The sequence below is a fragment of the Leucopleurus acutus genome (assembly GCF_964270905.1).
Source record: "Leucopleurus acutus genome assembly, chromosome: 3".
Taxonomy (NCBI): Eukaryota; Metazoa; Chordata; class Mammalia; order Artiodactyla; family Delphinidae; genus Leucopleurus; species Leucopleurus acutus.
Genome location: NC_139145.1, coordinates 37,132,510 through 37,158,896, shown reverse-complemented (window position 1 = coordinate 37,158,896; position 26,387 = coordinate 37,132,510). Strand labels below are relative to the sequence as shown.

General features: G+C 35.6%; 2 protein-coding genes across 2 annotated transcripts in view; one reads left to right on the top strand and one right to left on the bottom strand.

The window, feature by feature from the left end:
- Positions 1 to 1,130: 1,130 nt before the first annotated feature.
- On the bottom strand, positions 1,131 to 7,528 carry NUDCD2 (NudC domain containing 2). Its single transcript, XM_082835334.1, has 4 exons — positions 7,300 to 7,528; positions 4,719 to 4,767; positions 4,351 to 4,502; positions 1,131 to 2,161 (listed from the first exon to the last, which is right to left on the bottom strand). Exons 1-4 carry the CDS (start codon positions 7,486 to 7,488, stop codon positions 2,078 to 2,080), a joined length of 474 nt encoding a protein of 157 aa, XP_082691460.1. The 5' UTR covers positions 7,489 to 7,528; the 3' UTR covers positions 1,131 to 2,077.
- Positions 7,529 to 8,155: 627 nt separating this feature from the next.
- Positions 8,156 to 26,387, top strand: part of HMMR (hyaluronan mediated motility receptor) — a gene marked incomplete at both ends in the record, with an annotated part of 43,951 nt that continues 25,719 nt past the window's right edge. The window contains 12 exons of the mRNA XM_082834867.1: positions 8,156 to 8,201; positions 11,447 to 11,545; positions 11,998 to 12,080; positions 14,217 to 14,264; positions 17,261 to 17,449; positions 18,481 to 18,567; positions 18,657 to 18,757; positions 20,674 to 20,748; positions 20,883 to 21,061; positions 21,532 to 21,680; positions 23,177 to 23,391; positions 26,236 to 26,352. Of these exons, the coding sequence (XP_082690993.1) occupies positions 8,156 to 8,201; positions 11,447 to 11,545; positions 11,998 to 12,080; positions 14,217 to 14,264; positions 17,261 to 17,449; positions 18,481 to 18,567; positions 18,657 to 18,757; positions 20,674 to 20,748; positions 20,883 to 21,061; positions 21,532 to 21,680; positions 23,177 to 23,391; positions 26,236 to 26,352 (1,388 nt within the window). The remainder of the gene's footprint in view (positions 8,202 to 11,446; positions 11,546 to 11,997; positions 12,081 to 14,216; positions 14,265 to 17,260; positions 17,450 to 18,480; positions 18,568 to 18,656; positions 18,758 to 20,673; positions 20,749 to 20,882; positions 21,062 to 21,531; positions 21,681 to 23,176; positions 23,392 to 26,235; positions 26,353 to 26,387) is intronic.

The following is a 26,387-nucleotide window of genomic DNA, read 5'->3' as shown; positions in this document are numbered from 1 at the left end:
TGACCTTCCACTGGCCGAATCCAGAAAAAATTTTGAGGATCAAAGTAATGGGAATAATAGATTTTAACCCAATGAATAAAGTGGAAATCATGAGTATATATAGATAAATTTAAAGTTTGATGAGAAACAAGGTGGTACTTTTGAAACTATATCACACAAAATACCTAACCATAAACATGAAAAGAATAGCTTTATAGTGGAGAAGACTGACAGACACCACTTAATCGGTGATCTAAGTACAGTTGTCCCTCAGTATCCACAGGGTATTGGTTCCAGCATCCCCCTCGGACACCAAAATCCAGATGCTCAATAATATGACATAGTATTTGCATATAACCTACCACATCCATCCCACAATACTTTAAATCATCTCTAGATTACTTATAATACCTAATACAATGTAAATGCTATGTAAATAACTGTAAACAACATAAGTGCCATGTAACTAGTTGCCTGTTGCAAGGCAAATTCAAGTTTTGCTTTTTGGAAGTTTCTGGCTTTTTTTTTTTTTTTTTTACTATTTTCTATCCTTGGTTGGTTGAATCTGAGAATTTGAAACCCACACATATGGCAGGCCAACAGGAAACACTATCAGAAAAAGGACAAATTGAAACCAATAACTTAGGATACAGAAAGAACACAGCAACACTCCTGCAACAGTCCTGTCAAAGATTCATAACCTGATTCTAATCATGAAGAAATATCAAACAAGATTCACAATGACAGAGGTGTACAAAACTAGCCTGTAATCTTCAAAAGAGCCAAGGCTGTAAAAGTCAAGGTTAAAATGAAGACTTGTTCCAGTTTGAAGCAGACTAAAGACCCTGATATTAAAGGCAAGGCATGGGGAATTCCCTAGCAGTCCAGTGGTTAGGACCTAGCACATTTTCACTGACAGCGGCCCAAGTTCAATCCCTGATCAGGGAACTAAGATCCCACAAGCCATGTGGCACAGCAAAAAAAAATAAAATAAAGGCAAGGCATGATTGTGACTGGACCCTTTTGCTATAAAGAACATTACTGGGATAATAAGTAAACTTGAATGGAATGAAGGTCCAAGGATTAGGTGGTCATAATGTGTCCATGCTACTTTCCTGATTTTAATGATTGTATTGTAGCTATGTAGCAGCATGTCCTTCGAAGGAAATACACACTTAGGTACTCAGAGGTGATGGGGAATCAAGTTATCAACTTACACACAAACCTGAAGAGTCAGGGAGAAAACAATTCTGTGTTCTTTACTTGTAACTTTTCAGTACATTTAAGACTCTTTAAAATATTTAAAATTAGAAAGGACATAAAAAGGATGAAGTAAAACTTCAAGACAATTCTTACCTATATGTCTGGGTCACTGGAGATCAAAATGATGTCACTGACTTATAACCATTGACTATAATTTGTATTTGTCACTAACAAAGGATTCACCCAATAACCATATTCACTTCACCAGTTCTCTTTTGCACTAATCTATTCTTATTGATAGGTTTTAAACTATTTTTCAATTTCTTGACTTAAAGGCATCTCTCAAGGAATTCAGAAATTTTCAGTAACTCTTAAAATTAACTTAGAATATATCTGTGGATTGTTTTCTCCTTTCTGAAAATTTTTTTCCAGTAATACATTTTCCTTGTATGAACTGGTACACTTAGACAAAGGGGTACACAATTCCTATTTAGAAAAGTTTATTGAACATTATTCCTGCATCACACTTATTGAAAGAAAAACTTAATTTTCCCTGATGGTACCCTGTCATTTCACATGATCTATACCCTAAAGATTTTTGTATTAAAAATACAGGTTAAATATGAAATTAGTAAAATGCAGCATATAAAACTTCATGCTGAGCAAAAACAAGTCCAAAAAAAAAGTTACCGTATATCAACAGAATAGTTCCTACAGTATTTAAGATGTTTCCTATGTAACTCATATTTGAATGCAATTTTTAGAACCATATTTAAATATATTTTGCAATTTGTTAACTGCAGACATTCCCATTTTTCTTCCACCACATCATCTGTTCGTTTTATTAAGCTGGCAAATCTGCTAGGATCCACAAAATGCAGCAAGAAGATGGCAGTTATTTCTCAAGATTTGAGAAATCTGGTCCACCTTTACTGTAGTTTCCTGAGATTTCTGCTCCACTGAAGTCAAAACCAGGATTCTGAAAAATACGGAAAAAAACAATTATAAAACTTATAAGGAAAAATATAAGTAACCCAAAAGGAAAATGGTAAAAAGATATAAACCAGCAATTGACAAAAAAGGAAATCTAAATGGACAATAAACATGTGAAAAGATATCAAACCTCACTGTAATCACCAAAGTGGAACATAAAACTATGAGGTACTTTCTCAACTTTCATATTTACAAATATTTAGAAGATCAATATGCATATTACAATGTTGACAAGTATATGGGCAAACATATACTTTACCATCAGTGTATCAACAGATTTTTAATAACTAGCATTTTTTGAGAGCTTATTACATGCCAGGCAGGGTTCTAAGAGCTATATATATTTTAAAATACTCAGTCCTCACGACAATCTCATGGAGTAAGTACTACCTCAGCCTTCAGTATTTTTAGAGGCATTTCATTTATTCAACAAACATCTATTGATTTCCTACTGTTTAGAAGACACCGTGAGAGGCATGTGGAATTTAAGAATGAACAAAATAGACAAAGATCCATGTTCTGGTGGAGATTACATTCTAACAGGAGGAGACAAATAATAAACCCTCAACTACCTAGAGCAGGGGTCAGCAAGCTTTTCTGTAAAGAGCCAGGTAGTAGATACTTTAGGCTTTGAAGGTCATATAGTCTCTGTCATAACTACTTAATTCTGCTGTGGCTATATGAAAGACAATACACAAACAAATAAGCATAGCTGTGTTCCAGTAAAACTTTGCTTCAAAATCAGGCAGTGGGCTGGATTTGACCAGTGGCCATAGTCTGCCAACCCCATGATCTAGTGTGTTAAAAGTTTGTAAGTGCTATAGTATAGGATAAAAAAAGAAAGAAGAAAAGTAGGGCAAGTAAGGAAAATGAGGAGATTAGAGTATTTAAATAGAATGATCAAGTATGCTTCATTGAGAAATGACTTGAAAACAGTAAAGAAATTAGCTAAGCTTTGGGAGAAGACCATTGCAGTCAAAAGGCCAGCCATGTTTAATGAACAGCAAAAAGGCCAGTATGGCTAGAGCAGAATGAATGAGGGGGGCAGTAGTAGGAGAGGAGGTCAGAGACACCATGGAGGACCAGACCAATTAGGGCCTTATAAAAGACTTTGTCTTCTACTTGAGTGAAAGAGTTCTGAGAAGTCATATAATCTGACATGCATTTTAAAAGGACTGCTCTAACTGCTATTTTCAGAAGACGGTAGCTTGGCAAGGGTAGAGGTAAAGAGAACAATTAATAGGTCAGGCAAGACGTTAGAGGTGGTCCAGGTGAGAGTGGTAGTAGACTTGGTGGTGATGAGTGGTCAAATCCTGAATATATCTAGAAGGCCATGCCAGTAAGGTTTCCTGACAATTGGAGAGGGTGTGAGAGAGAGAGGAATGGAGGATGATTCCCCAGATTTTTTTGATCTGAACCAGTTTCCATCACGTGAGATGAGAAGGCCATAGGTAGGACAAATGCGGGAGGGATATTAGGGAGTTCACATTGGACATGTTGAGTTTGACATGTCTATTAGACAGAAAAGTGAAGATGTTAAATAGGCAGCTGGATATGCAAGTCCAACATTCTGGAGAAAAGTCCAGGCCAGAGACATACGTTTGGGAAACACTATCATATAGATGAAATTATCCATCAAAACTTTAACAGTGGTTTGATCCAGTAATAATTCTCCCATATATCTATCTTAAAGGAAAATTTGAATATTTTCAGAGATGAAAGTACAAACTGTTTGAAATAGACACAAACAGAGAAATCTAAATCTCATCAAAGAGGGAACAGCTAAATAATAACGATACACTCAAACTAGGGAACACTCTAAAGCAGTTAAAAGTAATGAATTTTATCTGTATGTATTAGTAGGGAAAGAGACTGAAGACTTTTTTTTTTTTTTTTGGCTGCACTGGATCTTAGTTGCAGCACTCGGCATCTTTGTTGTGGCATGTTTAGTTGCAGCATGCAGGCTCTTAGTTGTGGCATGAGGACTTCTTAGTTGAGGCATGCAAATCCATATATAGAAAGGCCAGTCATTTTTCTAACCATTTAACTTAAAAAATTTCTTTGAAGAATTTTAGTAATTTTTTAAAACCACATTTGAGTTTTAATTTCAAATAATAATTATTCTATGAGTTTAAGATGTTTAACTATACATATTCATACATTCATCTGACTTACTTCTTTCTGGAATCTCTCTAATGTAAGTTTTCTTTGCATTTGGTCTTGCACCCAAGGATCAGCTGCATATCCAGATTCTAGAAGAGAAGTCCAACAATTTGCCGCATCTCTCTTTGTCTTTGTAAGAACAATACGGACCATTTTTCGATCCTCTAAACAAACAAACAAAAATCACAAAGAAATCAGAGTTAATCATTAATTTGTATTTTCAAAAATCATTAGGGAATCTTGACATACAATTGTTTTCAATACATTTCTTTTACTATATTTTCCAAAGCTGCAAATCTACAGCAGGGAGAAACATACTAATTTCCAAGACAAAATTAATTTTTAAAAAGATTCTAAGAAATATAATAGATTACCCTTACCCAGAGTCCACGTTCCCTCATCAGCTATTGTAGAATCAAAGAGTTTGCCCTGAAAAATAAACATATGAGTACTAAAAATAAAGAAATTCCATTAATTTTCATAAAGTTTTCATGATTTAAGACTTACCTTACTTCCTATCTAATCCACATATAATTACTTAATTTGTTTAGAGTAGGGAGATCAAATTTTATACCATTTCAACACACTGATAGGTCTCAACCCTAAGTTCCCTCCTAGCGAGTGAAGCAGAACCTAGTTTACACTACGGAATATATACTACGACAAAGAACACAGGGCTCTCTACAGAAAGATCAGGGCTCCTTAATTTTTAGAGGATGAAGAAATACTACTGATCACTGATTGGCCAAATGTGAAGTTAATATGTGAAACGCTTTAACTTTAGCAACTATAATAAACTACAAGAAGAGCTCTCCTGTGGATATTAAGAAGAAATGATGTCTTTTAAAACAAACTTTTAAAAAACTAAAAACAGAACTACCATACAACCCAGCAGTCCCACTACTGGGCATATACCCTGAGAAAACTGTAATTCAAAAAGAGTCATGTACCACAGTGTTCACTGCAGCTCTATATACAATAGCCAGGATATGGAAGCAACCTAAGTGTCCATTGACGAATGGATAAAGAAGATGTGGCACATATATACAATGGAATATTACTCAGCCATAAAAAGAAACAAAATTGAGTTACTTGTAGTGAAGTGGACAGACCTAGAGTCTGTCATACAGAGTGAAGGCAGAAAAAGAAAAACAAATACCGTATGCTAACACATATATATGGAATCTTAAAAAAAAAAAAAAAAATGGTTCCAAGGAACCTAGGGGCAGGACAGGAATAAAGGTACAGACGTAGAGAATGGACCTGAGGACACGGGGAGGGAGAAGGGTAAGCTGGGACAAAGTGAGAGAGTGGCATGGACATATATAAACTACCAAATGTAAAATAGACAGCTAGTGGGAAGCAGCCACACAGCACAGGGAGATCAGCTCAGTGCTTTGTGACCACCTAGAGGGGTGGGATAAGGAGGGTGGGACGGGGCCGCAAGAGGGAGGAGATATGGGGATATATGTATATGTGTAGCTGATTCACTTTGTTATAAAGCAGAAACTAACACACCATTGTAAAGCAATTATACTGGAATAAAGATGTTAAGAAAAATAAATAAAAAAATAAAAGTGGTTCAATCTCTTTGTAGGGCAATGTAGCATTAAAAAAAATTTAAAGCACATACTGTACAACTGAGGTCAGATGAGTTGTCACTGATTTTTCAGAAACTCGTTTTAAGAAAGAACTAACCAAAATATAAGTTTAAAAGAGAATGCATCTGCTAAAATCCATTTTGATTTGTTGTAGGAAATGAAATTAAAATGTCACATTAAAAAAAGAAAACACATTCTTTTCATGTCAATACCAGTGGAAAAAAATCCTACTTGTCTAAAATCCTAGAGTTAAGAGTTATTGCTAAATTCCCTAAGCTACTGCAAATTAACTAAATTTACTAAAGTAAATTTAAAGTGTAATATTAAATCACCGTTCAGTAAACCCCACAAAATTGCACAACTATTCAGAAAGGTCATCAAGATCCAAGCTGACATAAATCAATGTCTTTCACATGAATCTTCCTTTTCTCTGAGGCACTCAAAACACTTTCCTATAAAATAATAATAACTAACACGTAGTGTGAGCTTATTACATACCAGTCACTACTTACTCCAAGCTCTTCACTCACCATGCTATGCTGAAAACAATCCTGAGAAAGGTACTATAATTACCCCACTTTGTGGATGAAGGCTTAAACAATGAATAATCTTTTGCCCAAGGTTACAAAACTGGAAAAATGACAAAGCCAGGCATCTTACCAAGTAGTATCCCTTGACCATTACACAACACTGCCATCAAATATCTTGGGCATCTAATCTGAGAAAGAAATCTAACTTCAACTTAACTGAATTTAACTATAAATTTTAACAAGGAAATAATCGGTACCAGATCTAAAGGGTATTGATGAGAATAAAAGGAATATTATTTTCTTCACAGCCTCTTGACACTGCTTAACCACTCCACAAATGAGAATTTTTCTAATTTCAGATGAGAAAATAAATCACCTGACATCACCTTCGAATCTTCGTCCTGACATCTTTATCCTTTATTTTCATCTTTATTTTCCTATAACTGCCTAAATATTTATTTAATTATGACTCCCTACAAGAGCATAACCTCTCTTGAGTGCGGGAACATTATCTGGCTCGTTCACCGCTGTCCTACTAGCACCGAGATCAGTGCCTAGAGGAAAGTATAGATACCGTAAGTATTTGTTCCTTCAACGATCTAGTTAAGCAGTTCTCAGCTGAAGACCCGCAGAGGAACAAAAGAAACAGCTTCATTTGGCTTAGAAATAAAGCCAGGAAAAGTGGCGTACTCAAATTCCCACCTCAACTCAGGACTGGCCCTGAGGGTGGGGTCTCCGCAGACCAGTCTCCAAGGAAACTATGAACTCTAGCACTCAGAGATCTGAGGGGGCCGGGAAGAAACTGAGCACAAGCCCCAACCTGCCGCTACCTTGAGTATCTCGCGGCCCCCCACGGCCAGCGCCACATGCCGGCTCTGCAGGCCGCACTGAATATCCTGGGCGCGAGTGCCTGGCGGCACCTGAACTTCAATGAACACCTCCTCCAAGGTCTGGTACCACTGGCCCCACGGTGTTGCGCACGGAACAACCCCACTGCGCTCCTCAAACGGGGCTGACATACTCCAGTCGCCTCTCGGCCGCGGTGGAACCGAGCGAGCTGAGCGCACGCACGGAATATCCGCGTTCGAGCCACGCCCCGGCTTCTCCGCTCGGGTCACTGCACATGCGCAGGAATGTAACCTGAAGTCTCCGCTCGTGTTCGTTTTTCCCTTTCAGGGGCCATTTAGAACGCTGGCAGGACCCAGGTTTAACGAACTGAAATCCGGAAAAGTTTACATCCAAGGAACGACGGGAGACAGCTGGAACCAGTAAAGTCAGAATTCATTACACTGCCACCAACATGACGTCAAAAGCGACTGAAAATTCTTTGCTGTGAACTGCGCTTGCGCAAATGCTGCTGGTGCTTAGTTAAAATTGAGTAACGCCAGCAGGGGTTGGGCCCGTGGGGAGGGCGCGGGGCGAGAGGAGACAGTAATAGTCTCCTATTGGATGGTAGCCTAAAGAGATCACCTAATTGGACGCTGCTAGAACCGAGTACGCATGCTCTATGGATGTTCCCGTCCTGGATTGGTGTGTCCAAGGCTTTGGCTTTCCGATTGGTTAAAGTTGGGTGGGAGGGGAATAAGCGGGGAGATTTGAATTTGAAGCGAATAGGGCCTAACAAGCCGCAGGAAGTTGCCGAGGAGCACCCTAGAAACCTTCGGTTTTGTGCGGCGGGTCGTCAGCATGTCCTTTTCTAAGGCGCCCCTGAAACGATTCAATGACCCTTCTGGTGCGTACGGGGAAAGGATCTGGGGGACAGAAGATGCTCTCACGCCCCTTGCCCCTCTTGATTCCCTTCATCAGAGGCAAATAGAAGGCGATTTTTAGGGCTGGGATGGGGCTCACTTAATTGATTCATTTTCCTGAAACACATGCTAAGGTTTTACTACATGCCAAGCACTATTCAGAATGATAAGGTTACAACAGCGAGCGAAGCAAAATCCCTGCTCCATGAAGCTTACATTCAATTGGAGAATGCAGCCAATAAACAGTGCTGTGGAGAAACTAAAGCAGAGGGAAGGGAATAGGAATTAGGAAGCATTGATAGCTATTTGTTGGTCAAGTCCGAAGGCCTCACTGTTAAAAAAATATATATTATATTTATTTATTTATTTATTTACTATTGCTTTTGGTTTGAACTTGTGGATTTCTTTTGGATATCCCATTCAGGCGTAAAAGAAGGAAGATTGGTAAAGGCAGTTTATGGGTGTAAAATTATGGCAGTAGCACTTAGTGAAAACACTATAGATGAAGTAATGGGAGCTAATTTTGACAGTACCCCAGGCACCACACTAAGTCTTTACATAGATTATTCTATTTTAATTCCCCCAAATCCCTATTGTTCATTATTTTATTGATAAAGAGATGGAGACTATTTGCTAAATGTTACACAATCCAAACTGTCAGAACTGGGGCTTGAAACCAGGCCTCCACGAACCCATCCTGTGCTCCTAACCACTGCGGTGCAAAAGCACAATAACCATGAAGCCTTCCGTGTGGTTGGTAAGGCATTCATCATTTAGTGGCTACTAACTGGATGCAGGGACTATGCTAAGGTCTTCCCTACTAGATCTGGTTTATTCTTGCCAACAGCCAGGTGAGGCAGGTACTGATATTGTCCTCATTTTACAACTAAGGACACTAAGGGGTTTTGTAACTGTACTGAGCAGCCTGTAAGTGACAGAGCTTAATATCAAAGCTCATGATTTATCCTTTGTAATGTACACTTTTAACAGTCACTCATTACACCTTAATTTCTATTAGCTAAAATGCAAATGGGAAAGACCTCTGCTCACAAAGGAAGGCCAAGGGAGCAAATGGATCAGCACAAGCATATTTTTTAATTAGAAGACTCAAGAACCATATAATTTTCCAGACATTCAAAGAACCTACTCTAAGTTCTGTCAGCAGTGTGTCTTTTAAGGAGATTTGTTTGTTTGCTTGCTTTATAATAGATTAAACTGCTTTTGCCAATTATACAAAATTTCTGGCTCACAGTTTCAAGAGTAATAAGTTACCATCTATTTGATGCTGTGTGTGTGTGTGTGTGTGTGTGTGTGTGTGTGTGTGTGTGTGTGTGTGTGTCACTGTAGTGATTTCTCGTATTACTCCAGAAATCCTAACAACCAAAGTATGAGGTAGATACTGTTTTGTGAATGAAGAATCAGTCTCAAATAGAAATAACTTTCCAGGGGTCTTAAAGCTAGACTGGAAAAGGAGAGAGTATAATGTTCTTATTTATCATCTTCTCCCTATGACTGCAAAGTACCTGGCATATAGTATTATCTATTGATTGGCAGGCAAAGCTGGATTTGAACATCGATCTAGCTGATTACTATACAAAACTCTATTCCCAATCCCACATCCCAAGTAACTTTCTGTTTTCTTTGCCACACTGCCAAACTCAACCCTGAGCTAAATACTGAGGAAAGGGACATGATTGAGACTGTCCCTAACTTCAAGCAGTTTTGTCTAAGGTGGGAGATGGATAAGTACATTATTATAACCCATTACAAAACTGCAAGAAGTTCTGTGATAGTAACAATATGCGTAGGCTGCTGTGGAATGGAGGTTTCTAGCTTCATTTGGGGATTTGGAGAAAACTGGAAGAGGTGACCTCCAGGCTGAGATCTAAAGTAAGTAAGAGCCGGATCTCAAGTCAGCTTTGCATAAGCCCTCTGAAATGCCTTCGATTTGGGACTCCAGTTACATGAGGTTATACAGTATAAATTGCTGAAACATAGAAATATAGTCTAGCATAGTAGTCTGTACTTTGCATAACATGGCTTTATAAATTTTCTGGTGTATTGATACTAGACAGAGATGGATCGTCACTAAATTTTTATTCCAAGCTAAATCTTGAGGGCTAGGCATTTTTAGTAGCTTTATTTCTAAAATCTGCTGATGGTTTCCTCAGTGAATCTCTCTGAGTAGAGTTGATTCCAAATATTTTATTTCTTAGATTCAGTCCTTAATAACAAAGCTGTATTGCTTGTTCTGACACAATTTTCATCCCAAAACTGTCTGTTGTCTTGCTTGGTTGTCTGTGTTCCTTTGACCCAATTGAAGTAAAGGTCATTTGGGAAGATAATGATATTTATTATTCTTCACAGAGAAGCCTAATATCAAATGGGTGCTATTTTTACATTTGAAAATAAAGGAAACTTTTTAAAAAAATTTTATTGGAGTATAGTTGATTTACAGTGTTGTGTTAGTTTCAGGTGTACAGCATAGTGATTCAGTTATACATACACATATATTCATTCTTTTTTAGATTCTTTTCCCATATAGGTTATTACAGAATATTGAGCAGAGTTCCATGTGCTATACAGTAGGTCTTGTTGGTTATCTATTTTATATAGATATGTATGTGTGTATATGTTAATCCCAAGCTCCTAATTTATCCCTCCTCCCCATATTTCCCTTTTGGTAACCATAACTTTGTTTTCGAAATCTGTGAGTCTGTTTCTGTTTTGTAAATAAGTTCATTTATATCATTTTTTTAATTAGAAAAAGAAGCAATTTATTAATAGTATTTTTACATTTATATTACTTTACTATGACTTTTTTTTAACTGAAGTATAATTGATTTAAAATATTGTGTTAGTTTCAGGTGTACAGCAAAGTGATTCAATTATATTTTTTTCAGATTATTTTCTATTATAGGTTATTATAAGACATTGAATATAATTCCCTGTGCTACACAGGAGATCCTTGTTGCTTATCTGTTTTATGTGTAGTAGTTTGTATGTGTTAATCCCATACACTTAATTTGTCCCTCCCCCCTTGCTCCCCTTTGGTATCCATAAGTTTGTTTCCCATGTCTGTGAGTCTGTGTCTGCTTTGCATATAGATTCATTTGTATTAATTTTTAGATTCTACATATAAATATCATATAATATTTGTAAGACATGTTTTTAACTTAAGATCGTAAGTCACATTAGATGAGATTTTAATATTTTATGTTTCCTCTAGGATGTGCACCATCTCCAGGTGCTTATGATGTTAAAACTTCAGAAGTATTAAAAGGACCAGTATCCTTTCGGAAGTCACAAAGGTTTAAAACACAAAAAGGTAATTGATCCCAAAATAAAATAATGGTTATATGATCTTGTAAATTTTGAAGTTAAGAAAACAGTATTTAAATTTAAAGATGCTGTAGTATTTCTAAAAATGTGAAGCTACACCTATATTTAATTTTTCTTAATTGATAGATTTACAAAAGGGTCAACTTCAGAATAACACTTTCATCATTACACTGTTGTATAACCAGGAAAATTAAGCAAGATGCCATAGATATGTAGTTTTCCTTTTCGGTTACTTTAACTCTCTGTTGGAGAATATTAGAAAGAATATTAGGAAAATTAGGAAAGAGATGTGTAAAAAATATTGTGCAACTAATTATTTGAAAATGTACAATCAAGAAAAGAATAACTTTATATTGCTATAAGAAATTTGGGAATTGTGTTTTGTCTGTGGTTCAAATATGTAAGCACAAACCATGATCTGTACAATTTGTTTTATAGCAGAATCTCAACAAAATCTTAATGTTGACAAAGATACTACCTTGCCTGCTTCAGCAAGAAAAGTTAAGACTTCGGGATTAAAGGTAAGGAGCTCTTATATTCTAGCTGGTTTATAAACTGTAATATGAAAATATTTCTGAAAGGTACTGTATTTGATAGAATGGGTTAAGTGTATAAATTAAGGTTATTGGTAAATCTGTAAATTAGTAAAACATTATCATTGGAACTCCAGCAAGCTTTACATACCTGCCTGTGTCATTACTAAATATATTGTGTTTAAATGTGCCCTTAGTTCAAAGTTACAAAATGGTCTCCACTTCTCAGTCATTTCTATAGCTGGGTAAATTTTATAATACTTAGAAAGCCTTTAAAAATTATGCAATGCTTTGATTTGTTAGTTACCATAATTTGAGTTGTTCTGGTTTTGTTTGTTTATTTGTTTTGGCGGAAGAGTAAATATTGGCAAACAAAAAGGAAGAAACATTCTAATGCCTAAAAGAGGTCTAGTACTCAGAAACTGCCAAGGATTGGTAGGAGATTAAATTCTTAACTTCATGTTATAGCTTGTGCAATAGCCTACTATTACGGTTTCCATTAGTTCATAAAGCAAGTTGTTCTTCCTTAAGGAGTTGTACAACTTGGTATTTTAATGTGAAAAGATTCAGAGTTGGGAAATCAAAGCTATAAGTTAAGCTTATTCTTGTTCATTAATTTGGCGATTACCTAAGTCTCTTGTTCTATAAAAAAAGAGCTGTTGTCCAATATGGAAGTGATCAGCCACGTGTGGCTACTGAGCACTTGAAAGTGAATAATTGAATTTTTAGTATTATTTAATTTTAATTAATGGGTAGTTAAAAACTGATACTCGATTCTGTTGTTATAAGACTTAAATGTTTTTGGAATAACTTGGGTATGTGAATCTACCTTTTCATCTGTATATTTTGTGAAATCTAAATATAGATAGCTATTTCTAATGAAAATTTAGCATCTGAGTTGAGACGTGCTGTAAGTGTAAAATATACAGCAAATTTTGAAGACCTAGTACCAAAAATATAAAATATCTTGTTAATAATTTTATACTAATGACATGTTGAAATAATATTTTTGATATCTTGGTTAAAGTAAAATGTATTATTAAATATTTTACCTTTTAAATATGGCTACTAGAAAATTTGAAAATATGTACATAGCTTGCATTATATTTTTATGGGCAGCACTGATACAGATACCCTTTTCTTGGAAATTGTTGTAAATTTCTTGACTTGAATTTCTTGGAGAAACAGTTCTGAAATTTAAAACTAAATTACAAACAAGTTTGTGTAAAACTCCTACATAATAGACCTTCCTTGATAGAAAATGCTATCAGGTGTGAAATTAATAAACATGAGACCGGTGGCCCTTCCCCAACTTAGAAATATATGAAACACATTTTGTTCAAGGTGTTTATGACTTTTCTTCCATCTAGATGGAAAAGATAGATATTCTGTTTTGGGCCGTTATCTCAGAAAGGCTATTGGATATAAAAAGATACGTAAAAATACATCTTATTGAGAATAAAGGCAATGAGTAGATTAGAATCAGTTTGTATTATTTCAGTTTTTCTTTATGTTTTTGCACTTGTAGTTTTTTTTTCATATTTGGGATCTAAGTTTAAGTTGATTTCTTTCTTTTTTTTTTTTTTTTTTTTTGCGGTATGCGGGCCTCTCACTGTTGTGGCCTCTCCTGTTGCGGGGCACAGGCTCCGGACACGCAGGCTCAGCGGCCATGGCTCACAGGCCCAGCCGCTCCGCGGCATGTGGAATCTTCCCGGACCGGGGCACGAACCTGTGTCCCCTGCATCAGCAGGCGGACTCTCAACCACTGCGCCACCAGGGAAGCCCTGATTTCTCTTTTTAAGAGTTTTTTTTTTTTTTCTGAGATAGCATACTTAAGTATTTAAAATGTATTGCTGTTTAACATTAGAAAAGAGGACCTGTTCTTTTCAGTGGACTTGTTAGCAAAAGCCTCATCTATTGGGGTAAAAAATGTTCAAGCCTGAAATATTTTAAGATTTGAAGAAACTTTTCCTTCATTTGCTAGGTAAGTCACCTACAAGATATTTTATAGAGTCAGTGAAATGTTTGGAACCCTTAATCTTTTCTGATACCTAAAAATCAAATTTGGCTATGGTATTTGTGGCACTTAAATTTGATTGTCTCTGTTCTTTGATTTTCAAATAGAAAGAATCTCAAAAGAATGAAAAAGATTTGAAGATGTTGGTAAAAGAGGTAAGCAGTACTTTCAACTTACTGAAAAGTAAGTGCAGTATAATGGAAAAAGTTACACATAGTTAAGAGACAAGGATTCTGTTGCTATTTGAGGAGTCATATAGTGAGGCATATGTACCATCCAGGCCAGTACCTACAGGGTAACCAATCCTTGGCTTGGATACCATATTTTAGAGCGTGGTTGTCAATGTGGTATGCAATTTGTTAGCTTAGTAAGGGATGGATTCAAGATAATCTACTTCATGAAAAACGGATAACTAAAATCAATGTTAGTTTATTACAACTATATGTGGATCAAATATTAACCTTTACTCATAGCATACACTCTTCCTATATAGTAATCTATGTGTTAAGACAGTAACTAGCTAGAAAACTTGGTGAGCATGAAATCCTAGCAGGTTATTTGAATTGTGATGGAGTTGTGCTAACTTACTGCATCTCTGCACTATAGGTATATGCCTTCCTCAAGGATAAAATGACCTACTACCTGTACTATCCAATATAGTAGCCATTTACCACGTCTCTATTTAAATAAAATTAAGAATTCAGTTCTTCAGTTCCACTAGTCACATTTCACCTGCTCAGTAGGCACTAGTGGTAAGTGGCTACCATACTGCACAGTGCATTTCCATCGTAGCAGAAATCTCTACTGAGCAAAGCTGACCTAAAAAACCTGCCTACTTCCCTAAGCAGGGCAAGGCTGATCACTGCCAGCTTTGCTTTTCTGGCAGTCTTTTTTCTGTGTTTCCATTACTGAGCAACTCTTTCTAGTAGACATATTCTTTCTTTTAATAAGAATTTTCTACTTATTTATTTATTTATATTTTTTGGCCACACCACACAGCATGTGGGATCTTAGTTCCCCAGCCAGGGATCAAACCTGTGCCCCCTGCATTGGAAGCGTGGAGTGTTAACCACTGGACCGCCAGGGAAGTCCCCTAGACATATTCTTTTGACGTATTAAAACTTACTATTGATTACAGTTACATGTTGGCTTAAGATCCAGAATATGTCAAAATAACTTTGCAAATCTCTGCCCTTGTTGCTCTGATCCTTTTTGTATTTATTTTAGTAATACTGGCTATCATTTTATTGAGGATACATGCCTATGATGTAGGAGTTAATACTTAGATATATAATAACTGAGTGTCTCCGAGTGTCTATGAGATAGCTGGTGAGTGAGTGGCAGTGCCAGGATTAGAAGTGGTAATTTGTATCAGTTACTTAATCTTTTAGAATAGAAATTTTTGACAAATACAGCTCTATTTTATTTAAGCCCCACAGTATTTGTTGTTTGTTTGATTAATTTGAATTAATTATCAATATTTAAAAGTAAAATATCATGCAAAACAAATTCAGATTTCTGACTTCTCTTGCAAAATTAGAAGATCTGATAGCACAGTTTCCGCATCCGTTGCCTTCTTTAGACCCCACATTTGCTCAGTCAGTCCTCGCCTGGCTCTCTTATTTATATTATCTGCTTGGTCTTTTGAGTTTACAGTCCTTTTTTGGAGCTTAAGTTTCTTTAACTGAAAAAAGTGTGATGTAGATAATCTCAGCATCCTTTTTTCTGTTTTATGATGTGCTATCAACATTGGTTTTAAACCAATAATATAGGCATAAAGAATCTTATAGTAGGGAATCTTAAAGCTCGTTCAGTCCCTAGCATCTAGTTCACAGCTGTATATATAAGTGGTGCTTGATATATTTTTAGTTAAAGCAATTGGCTTAGAATACTGAGATTAGTATGAATACAAAGCCAATGAGGGTAGAAAATACTTTTCATGTGATTTAATGCAGCTGTGCTTTCTTGATACTTTTACACCCAGCTAATAGTCTATTTGGGTAAATGTTTTATGTGAACTAGAAAAGAATGTACACCCACTTGTTGGTTATAGTGGTCTATATATGACAATTAGTTCAAGTTGTTTAACAGTTTTCTTCAGATCTTTATCTCTACTGATATTTTTGTCTGTTTACTCTATCAGTTACTGAGAAAGGTATTTTTAAATTTGTAGCTCTGGGGATTAGTCTATTTATCTTTTTAATTCTGTCAGTTTTTGCTTTGTATATCTTGAAGTTATGATATTACTTTGTTGTGCACAACAAATTTAAGATTATGTCTTCCTCTTGAAATAATCTTTTACCCATAAAATTCTTTATTCCTAGTAATATTTTTTGCCTTAAAGTCTACTTTGTATGATATTAACATAGCCATATCAGCTTTCTTTTGTTTAATGTTTACATGGTAAATCTTTTCCGATCCCTTTATTGTCAATCTATGTCCTTAAAGTGCATATCTTACAAACACCTGGGATCATTTTCCTTCAGCCTGAAGAACTTCCTTTAGAATTCCTTATGCAGTTCTACTGTTGACAAATACTCTCAGCCTTTTTTTTTTCCCCTCTGAAAACATCTGTATGTCACCTTCATAATTTTAAAGGATATTTTCATTGGGAATAGAATTTTTGATTGGTAGATTGTCTGCATACATTTTTAAACATTTCATTGTCTTCTGGCTTCCACATTTTTTGTTGACAAGTATGTGTTTTTGATTTAGGTTTTGGTTTTTACTTAGTAATTGCAGCAGGAATGATGGCTTGCTGATGCCTACCATATCCTACTCAGAAGCCCAGTTCTGCTTTCCCAGAAATGAAAAAGATATTTAGCATTTCAAGCTGTAATTTGACTTCCTATAATTAGAACTAGAGTAAAGAAGACTTTTTATAGGTAGAAATACCTTAAAAGTGAATAAACAGTTTAATTACACCTAGAAGTTTATGACAGTTCAAATCCTCTGTTCTTAAAATGCTTACAGTTTTTCAAGATGTGTCATAAAATAAATATGATTGCTTAAACAGCTAAGAATATCTAAGAGCATCATGTCACAATCAGAAGTTTGTCTAGAGCTTTAATATTTTGATTATCAGTAGCATTTAGTGATTATGTTGGCAGTATTCAGTGAATTATTCATTCATCACCTTGTTTCTGTCCAGATTCGTGTTCTTGTGCAGGAACGTGGTGCTCAAGACAAGAGGATCCAGGATCTGGAAGCTGAGTTGGAGAAGATGGAAGCAAAGCTAAATGCTGCCGTCAGGGAAAAAACATCTCTCTCTGCAAGTAATGCTTCACTGGAAAAACAGCTTATTGAATTAACCAGGACTAATGAGCTACTAAAATCTAAGGTATTTGAACCTCATGATAATATTTACAATTGAATAAATAATAAACATGTTTTTTTCTCATATAGCTGTTTGGGAATTTTATGCCTAGTTAAGTCATTTTCCTTCACTAAATGTACTTTAAATATTAAGCTGCTTCCAGTAGGAATTATTATTGCATCTTTTTTATTTTGGTGCCTGGCACATAAGAGGTTATAAACAAAAAAGTTTACTTTTTGTTTTAATGTCTGACACTTTCTCACCTTCTTCAAAGTCACGCCCAATAAATAAGGCCACTAATAAATGTTGCAGAATTTACATCTAGAAGTATCTTTAAAGATCTTTCTCTGAAAAAAATAATAGCATAATAGCAAGCTTCCATCTCAAATCCTTTTGGAAATATAGTGGGAAATGAATAATTGTGTGGACTAAATGTGTTCAATAGATAAATTGTATTTATCAATATTAATATACTAATGATCTTAAAGGACTTAACATGGTCGTCTTGCTTTTTTACAGAAGTAGAAGGAAGCTGTAAATCACTCTTCAGCTTAATAAGAGTCATTTATTCAGGGCCTGTCATGTGCTGGGCTCTTTGATTACAAAGGGAGTAAGAATGCATAAGAATTAAGCACGGGGAAGGGAGCAGATTCCTAGGCCCCACTCAGGGAGATTCTGATTTATTAGGCCTGCGATGGACCCTATAGTCTGCATATTTCAAAGTAGACCAAACAATGCAGATGCATTTTGTTAAGCAAACACACTTTACGAAATTCTCTCCAAGAAGCTTGTCTTAGAGCCACACAGTGGACTTTCTAGCATATACAGATAAACGACCACTGAAGCTGATTTCAAAAGTAGACCAGAAAGTCACGTGAAGGAAAGGAGAGACAAGAACAGTAGTAGTGTAAAACCAGTAATCCTGGCTCTTTTCTCTACCAGAGTATGTTGTAGGCAAATAATAGTCCCAATAATAGATAATCAATATTTAAGTGATTTTTTTACAGGACTTAATAGAAAATATTTCTCGATTTTTTTATGTTCATTGTACTTAGTTTTCTGATGATAGTAACCAGAAGAATTTGAGAATTCTAAGCCTTGAGTTGATGAAACTTAGAAACAAAAGAGAAATAAAGATGAGGGTGAGTGATCCTTTGGTAAGTTTGCTGTGTCTGGAGCGGGGGATCTGAACAAGTTCTCATTTCCTAAAACAGATGTTTCTGTTGTGTAGAGCATGATGGCTAAACAAGAAGGCATGGAGGTGAAGCTGCAGGTTACCCAGAAGAATCTCGAAGAGTCTCAGGAGAAAATAGCACAACTTGAGGGGAAGATGTGAGTGACTAAAAGGAAAGAGATTCCTTTGTATAACCAATTTGTGTGTGTGTGTAACCAATTTTTGATTTACCTTTCTCGGCTAGTTATTGTTTACTGAGACTTTAACCTTCCCTTCATACATACCTCATTGCCTGCCTCTACTTGCCCTATTTCTCTTCCTAAGTGACAGTTGAGCCCTAATCATTCCCAAACATTTTATGCTGAAAGATGTATGAATGTATTACTTTTGTACGTCTTCTGTATCAATAATGAGGAAAGACTCATGGTCTTTCTAACAACATAATCTTACGGAGGTTGTAGTGAGACCAAAACTGAGAAGTATTGGTATAGGGATCTGTGATGAATGCACAATCCTAGCCCTCTTTTTATTACTCAGCTGTAATTCGTATACAGTAAAATGCACAGATCATAAGTATTCAGTTTAGTGACTTTTGACAATTGTATACACCTGTATAACCACCACCCAAATAAGGTAGACAGTGTGGCCATCCCCTCGGAAAGTTCCTTCGTGCTCCTTCCTGCTCCCCTGTTCCTCCCCCATGGCTGCCCCCATACCCCTGCAACCACTTTCTGACTTCTATCATCATAAATTAGTTTGCCCTTTTTGGGGACATTTATTACCACATGCATGCATATGTGTGTATATGTGGCTTCTTTTGTTTAAGATAATTTTTTGAGATTCAGCCATACTGTTGGGTGTATTATAATTTGCTCCTTTCATTTCTGAGTAGTATTCCATTATATGAATATACCTCCATTTGTTTATTATTCTCCTATTGATCAATACTTGGGTTTCCAGTTTTTGACTATTATCAATAAGTCAACTATATATGCCTTTTTGTAGACACAGGCTTTTATTTCTCTGAGTAAATATCTAGGAGTGGAATTTCTGTGTCATAGGGTTGTATACATATAACGTTTTTTAAAACACTCAAAGTGGTTTTGCTGTTTTACACTCCCACCTAACAATGTGTGATAGTTTCATCTGTTCCATATCTTCATCAACATTTGATGTTGTCATCTATTTGATTTCGGCCTTTCTAGTGGATGTGAAGTAGTATCTCATTTGTGATTTTATTTATTTATTTTAATTTATTTATTTTATTTATTCTTAGCTGCATTGGGTCTTCGTTGCTGTGTGTAGGCTTTTCTCTAGTTGCGGTGAGCGGGGGCTACTCTTCATAGCAGTGCACGGGCTTCTCATTGCGGTGGCTTCTCTGTTGCAGAGCACAGGCTCTAGGCGCACGGGCTTCAGTAGTTGTGACACGTGAGCTCAGTAGTTGTGGCGCATGGGCTTAGTTGCTCCGTGGCACGTGGGATCTTCCCGGACCAGGGCTCGAACCCATGTCCCCTGCATTGGCAGGTGGATTCTTAACCACTGCACCACCAGGGAAGTCCCTCATTTGTGATTTTAATTTGTTGTTATTAATGTCGAGCATCTTTTTATGTGCTTATTGACCATTCATATATATCCTTGTGTAAGGTGTCTGTTTGTCGCTCGCCCGTTTCTCAAATTGTGGTGTTTGGAGGAGGTAAACACATAAGTAATTGAATAGAAGGCAGCCTGGAACAAAGGCTTTGTGGCACACAAAATGTTATTTTGTATGTGTGGGGGGTGGGGAAGCTAGGAAAGCTACAGAAAAGATGATTTCTGTTACACTTGGAGTGTTGCAGAGGATGACTCTCATCATCATAACCCTTTTGTCAGAATATATTTGGAAAGCTTTCTTACTTAAAAATAAAAAACTTGAGCCTCCTATTTGCATATATTAAATTGTCAACTTGAGGGGTCACATAAGTGAATGGTTAGGAGTTTGGACTCCGGAGTCAGCCTACCTGAGATAACAGTATCTGGTACAGAGTAAGCATTATGCGTGATTATTGTGTATATTAATATGTGCAATTTTTTTTAGTATTTCAATAGAGAAAGAAAAGATTGATGAAAAATCTGAAACAGAAAAACTTTTAGAATACATCGAAGAAATAAGGTAATATGAAGAGTAGTTTTAAATTGGACTTTATTTTGTTGAACTGTGATGAATACATCATTTTCATCTCTTTTCATTTAATGTTCCCTATGCTTAAATAGATGTACTCTTCAACATAATTTGTTTTAATGCAGTTGTGCATCAGATCAAGTGGAAAAATACAAGCTAGATATTGCCCAGTTAGAAGAAAATCTGAAAGAGAAGAATCATGAAGTTTTAAGCCTTAAGCAGTCTCTGGAGGAAAATGTTGCTATATTGTCTAAACAAGTAGAAGACATGAATGCTAAATGCCAGCTGCTTGAAAAAGAAAAAGGTATTCCACTGTTTATAGTACTACTTTCTTTAGATAAGTACTACCGATGATATTTTTTAAAAGTACTGCTATGTTATAACAACTTTCTAAAATAATTATATAAACAACAAAAATTTTGTTCTATGTTTGGGAATTTTTGTCTTTTATGATATTTGTTGTCTGTTTATTTCAATATATTTCTTGTCTTGATTGAAGTATACATGGTTGTGCAGTTCTTGACTTCCCCATTGGGTGGCCATTTAAAATTGGTAGATACATAGAACTAGGTTTGGGGGTTTTATTATATAATATACATACTATTTTATATATAGTAATCATACCAACTTCAGAGTTATTTTTCCCCCCTTTGGAAATACTTGATCTCTGTAACATGCTACAAAGCAGTATAGTGGAATATTATGGGAATCTGGGTTTCTCAAAGTTAATATTAGTATCTAATTATAGCATTGTTAACGTTTTCCCTTTTCTAGAAGACCTCATCAATAGGGACAGAGAACAGGATGAAAATCTAAACTCTGAGATACGAAACTTAAAAGAGAGGTCTGTTCTTGAACAACAAGAACATGAAGAGCTACAACAAAAAGTATTGCAAATTGATTCACTTCTGCAACAAGAGAAGGTAGTTTACTACAATATTTTAAAACGCTAGTGCTTCTTTTAGGTAATACATTTCCCTGTGTATCAGAAAACCTTTAAATTGTATATGTCCTTTGATCCAGCAATTCTACTTCTAGAATCTTATCCTGAGGAAATAATCGTGCCTATGCCACATATTTAACTGCTGTTCACCACAGGGTTATTCATAATGTGAAAAAATTCAAGGAGCAGTTGAGCAAAATAAGGAAATTGTTTAAAAAAATTTTTCAGCACATTCTTGTGTTAGATTACTACATAGGCATTTACAGTTCTATGGTAAAAGAGTGTCTAATTAGACAAGAAAGGAAACTGACAGTTATTTAAAATGCAGATTACATAAAGAACACTTTACATATCAATGAGGAAAAAAAGACAATTCACTAAAAAAAAAAAAATAGGCATAGGACGGAAATAAATAATTCTTAGAAGTAGAAATTCAGATAGCTTCGGGACTTCCCTGGCGGTCCAGTGATTAGGACTCCATGCTTCCACTGCAGGGGGCCCAGGTTTGATCCCTGGTCGGGGAACTAGGATCACACAAGCTGCATGGTGCAGCCAAAAACTTTTTAAAATTAAAAAAAAAAAAAGAAATTCAAGTAGTCTGTAAACACAAGAAGATGCGCTACCTTAGTAGTAATCCAAGAAATAGAAATAATTTGTTTTTGTCACTTACAAGATTGGCACATATTAAAACATTTACTAATATGACACATTGGTGAGAGTTGGGCAAGCAGGCATTCACATGCACATGAAATATTGTATCGTTGGGCAATCTGCAACAACAAAGGAATTAAGTAGATCTGTATATATTGACTTGAAAAGATCTCAACTACTATTTTTATGATATTTTAAATGACCTTTACATACACAGTATATATCATTTACACTTTAAGTATATAAATACATAGAAAAAGACCATAAGGCATAGAATACCAAACTAGTGGTTATCTCTGGAATGGGAAAACTAAGGTTAGAATACAAGTAGGCAATTTTCATTTTATTTGTAATGTTAGAATTTTTTCACAAGTGATTTATTTGTATTTATTCATATTTACTCATCTTATATAACATTAAAATATTTTATATAACATTGAAATCATAGTACTCTTTTTATATAAATCATGAGAAAAATGATAAAAGTCAGTTGTAGAATATGATTTTGGTTTTCTAAGTGTGTGTGTGTGTGTGTGTGTGCGCGCGCGCGCACGTGTCTGTGTGTGTGTTGCGTAGGAAAAAAGACTGAAATAGCATTTACCATAATGTTAACAAAGTGTAGGATATAATCCATGATAAAATAAATGTGATATCTCTCTATTTTTCAAGTTTCCTGGAGGCTCTTGAATTTAGTGTCCATACTTCATCATCTGTACTTCTTTTTTGCCCTTAGTAAAACCTCACAAATCATTCAATTTAATTTAATTATTTATTAAATTTTCAAAAGCTTTCAAATTATTTTGATGGTTTTCTATTTGGATGCAGGAATTATCTTCTAGTCTTCAACAGAAGCTATGTTCTTTTCAAGAGGAAATGGTTAAAGAGAGGAATCTCTTTGAGGGAGAATTAAAGCAAGCACTGGATGAGCTAGATAAATTACAGCAAAAGGAGGAACAAGTTGAAAGCCTGGTCAAGCAATTAGAAGAAGAATCAGAATCTAGAGGTGAAGAACTAAAACTCATGGAAGAAAGACTGAAAGGGTTTGTATTAATAGGACTTCATTTTTATATATGACTTCAAATGTTGACAAGTGTTTTCTAGTACATTCTCTCAGGATTCTCACACCAATCGTGTGAGTGGTGAGGTTGGAATTATTTTACAAATAAGGGATAAACACAGACAGGTAAAGTACATGCACAGGATGTGCATATAAACAAGTATGACAGCCAAAGTCAGAAGCCATGCCCTTTCTTTATTTAAGGCCCAAGGTTTAACTAAAGAGAGTTTTAATAACCAAAATTTTGTATTCCTATACTGCTCTTATATTTTCTAAAAATTATTGGACATTAGCATTAGAATGATAACAGGTTTAGAAAAATACCCAAAATAATAAGATTCCCACCCTTTAATAAGAAACATTTCCATTTTTTGTCCATATATCATCATAGTGTAAGTTATACTTTTAATTACCTCTTTTGAGGGAGCACAAACACTTCAGAAGTAACAATCAAAAAGCACAATGGGAAAAAAACAACCAGAACTGGGAAACATTCAAAAATAAAAAATTTGTCATTAAAAGTAGAAAGCCTGGGGCTTCCCTGGTGGCGCAGTGGTTAGGAATCCGCCTGCCAGTGCAGGGGACACGGGTTCGAGCCCTGGTCTGGGAAGATCCCACATGCCATGGAGCAACTAAGCCCGTGCACCACAACTACTGAGCCCACGTGCCACAACTACTGAAGCCTGGGCACGTAGAGCCTGTGCTCTGCAACAAGAGAAGCCACCACAGTGAGAAGCCTGTACATCACAGCAAAGAGCAGCCCCCGCTTGCTGCAACCAGAGAGAGCCCACGCACAGTAACGAAGACCCAATGCAGCCAAAAATAAAATAAATTTATAAAAAAATAAGTAAATAAATAACCTCAGTCTCCAAAGCCAGAAAGAGGAGGAGGATAATTTCAGGTAGACAAAGCTAGTGGGTTAAAAAAAAAAAAAAAAAAGTAGAAAGCCTAAGTTCTCATGCTTTTTTTTTTTTTTTTAAACTCTTATTCCATACTATTTTCATCACATTATAGGTCCTTCTCCACTACATTTATTTAAATGGGTTGAGGGACTTCCCTGGTGGCGCAGTGGTTAAGAACCCACCTTCCAGTGCAGGGGACAGGGGTTCGATCCCTGGTCAGGGGATTAGATCCCACATGCGTGCTGCAACTAAGAATTCACGTGCCACAACTAAGGATCTGCATGACACAACTAACAACCTACAACAAAGGAGCCCACCTGCCGCAACTAAGACCTGGCATAACCAAAATAAATAAAATAAAATAAAAATAAAAAGTTTAAGTTGTTAAAAAAAAAAGAGAGCTAATAAATACAAAAGGTATAAAAACAAAATAAAACAAAAATATCTGGGTTGATTCTTGAGTTCAATTTGTGAATAAATATTTGAATCCTTGGGATTTCAGCAGTAAAACATTTTCTAGCAAGGAACCATGGACTAGACATAAAGCTACAGAATTGCCACTTATTTCACAAGTGTGTATCTATCTCTTATTAGGTACTTTTGTTATTAATCCCTTTTCTGTTTTCTTTTGTTACTGATTAAAAAAACACCAAAGTTTTCTCTATGCTTGCATTTTGGGGAACACTACCAAAGTGTACTTAGGGGGATTGTTCTATGTTGCAACCAGCCTCGGGAGCAGGTACTTTAAGAAACTTGAGTGGATGATGTCAGTTTAGGAAAGAAAGATGAGATAATCATTTATTCTAACTCAACAAACTCAGTCCGGAGGTCAGGAGATAAGGATTTTATTCCTAGATCTGTTAACTAGTTGTGTGATTCTGAGCAAGACAATCTTAATTTCTTTTATTTTCTGTTTTATTAGATATAAAATAAAGGAGTTTTATGAGATCATTTCTAAGGTTCTTTCCAGCCTGGAAATTTCAAGCTTAAGAGAAAAACTTAGAAGTTGACAACGATTCCTCTAGGGGGCAGGAAAGAGAACATTTTTATTATAAACCCTTTAGTACTAGTTGATTGCTTTTAGCTGTGGTATATATTTTTTAAACCCTATACTCATTACAGAATGAATTTGATCAACTATCTTGTCTCAGTGTCCAACTTAGTCTGTAAGTGAATAATGCTTCTTACTTACAGTTTTTATTTGTTCTTTAAAAGATCTCTTATAAGCTCATATGCCTACCAAAAATGTTGTATCACCATTGTGGTAATATGTAATATTAATATTTTTTAAAATCTCTATAGTTTTATAGTATATATTTATAAAGATGTCTTAAAAGCCATTCTGTCTATGCAAAATAGTCTACTAAATAAGTTGTTGAATCTTTGGATAATTAACAATTTATTATGTGGGTAATTGGTGGAATCAAAATAAATCCACATAGTTCTGTAACTCTTTTTTCAAAATAACTCTTAAAATGAAGTTAACTTAACTGTACCTAGTGTTCCTTAAATGTCTAAATGCAGAGAATTAAATTTTATTCAACCCTAGTGCTTTTTAACTGGTAATCCTTCACATTCTTTAGATTTGGCTGCTATCAAGATTTTCTTTCAGAGTCTTTTTAATCTACTTTCTTCCAAAAAAGTGTTTAAACTACCTACCTAAGTATGTATGATATGAAACGATAAGTAAGTAAATTAGGATGAAAACAGAAGTAAAATAAAAGCAGGAAAGATAAAATGAAGCTGTATGTAAATGAACAGGCTATTAGATGTAGGTCATAAATTTAGGTCTAAGCTGCCAGTATCTGATATAAACATGAAGATATGGGATATATGATTCACAGTGTCAAAGGTAATCCTAGTCTCTTTCTGAGACTAATGATTTGCAGTTAGCATTTTATCTTTTAACTGTTCCTTTTTCTTAGGAAAGAAGCTGAGCTGGAGAAAAGTAATGCTGCTCATGCTCAGGCCACACTGCTTTTGCAGGAAAGGTATAACAGTACAGTGCAGAGCCTGAGAGATGTTACCGCTCAATTTGAAAGGTATTTGTACGGGGAGACTGCACTCTCGAACATAC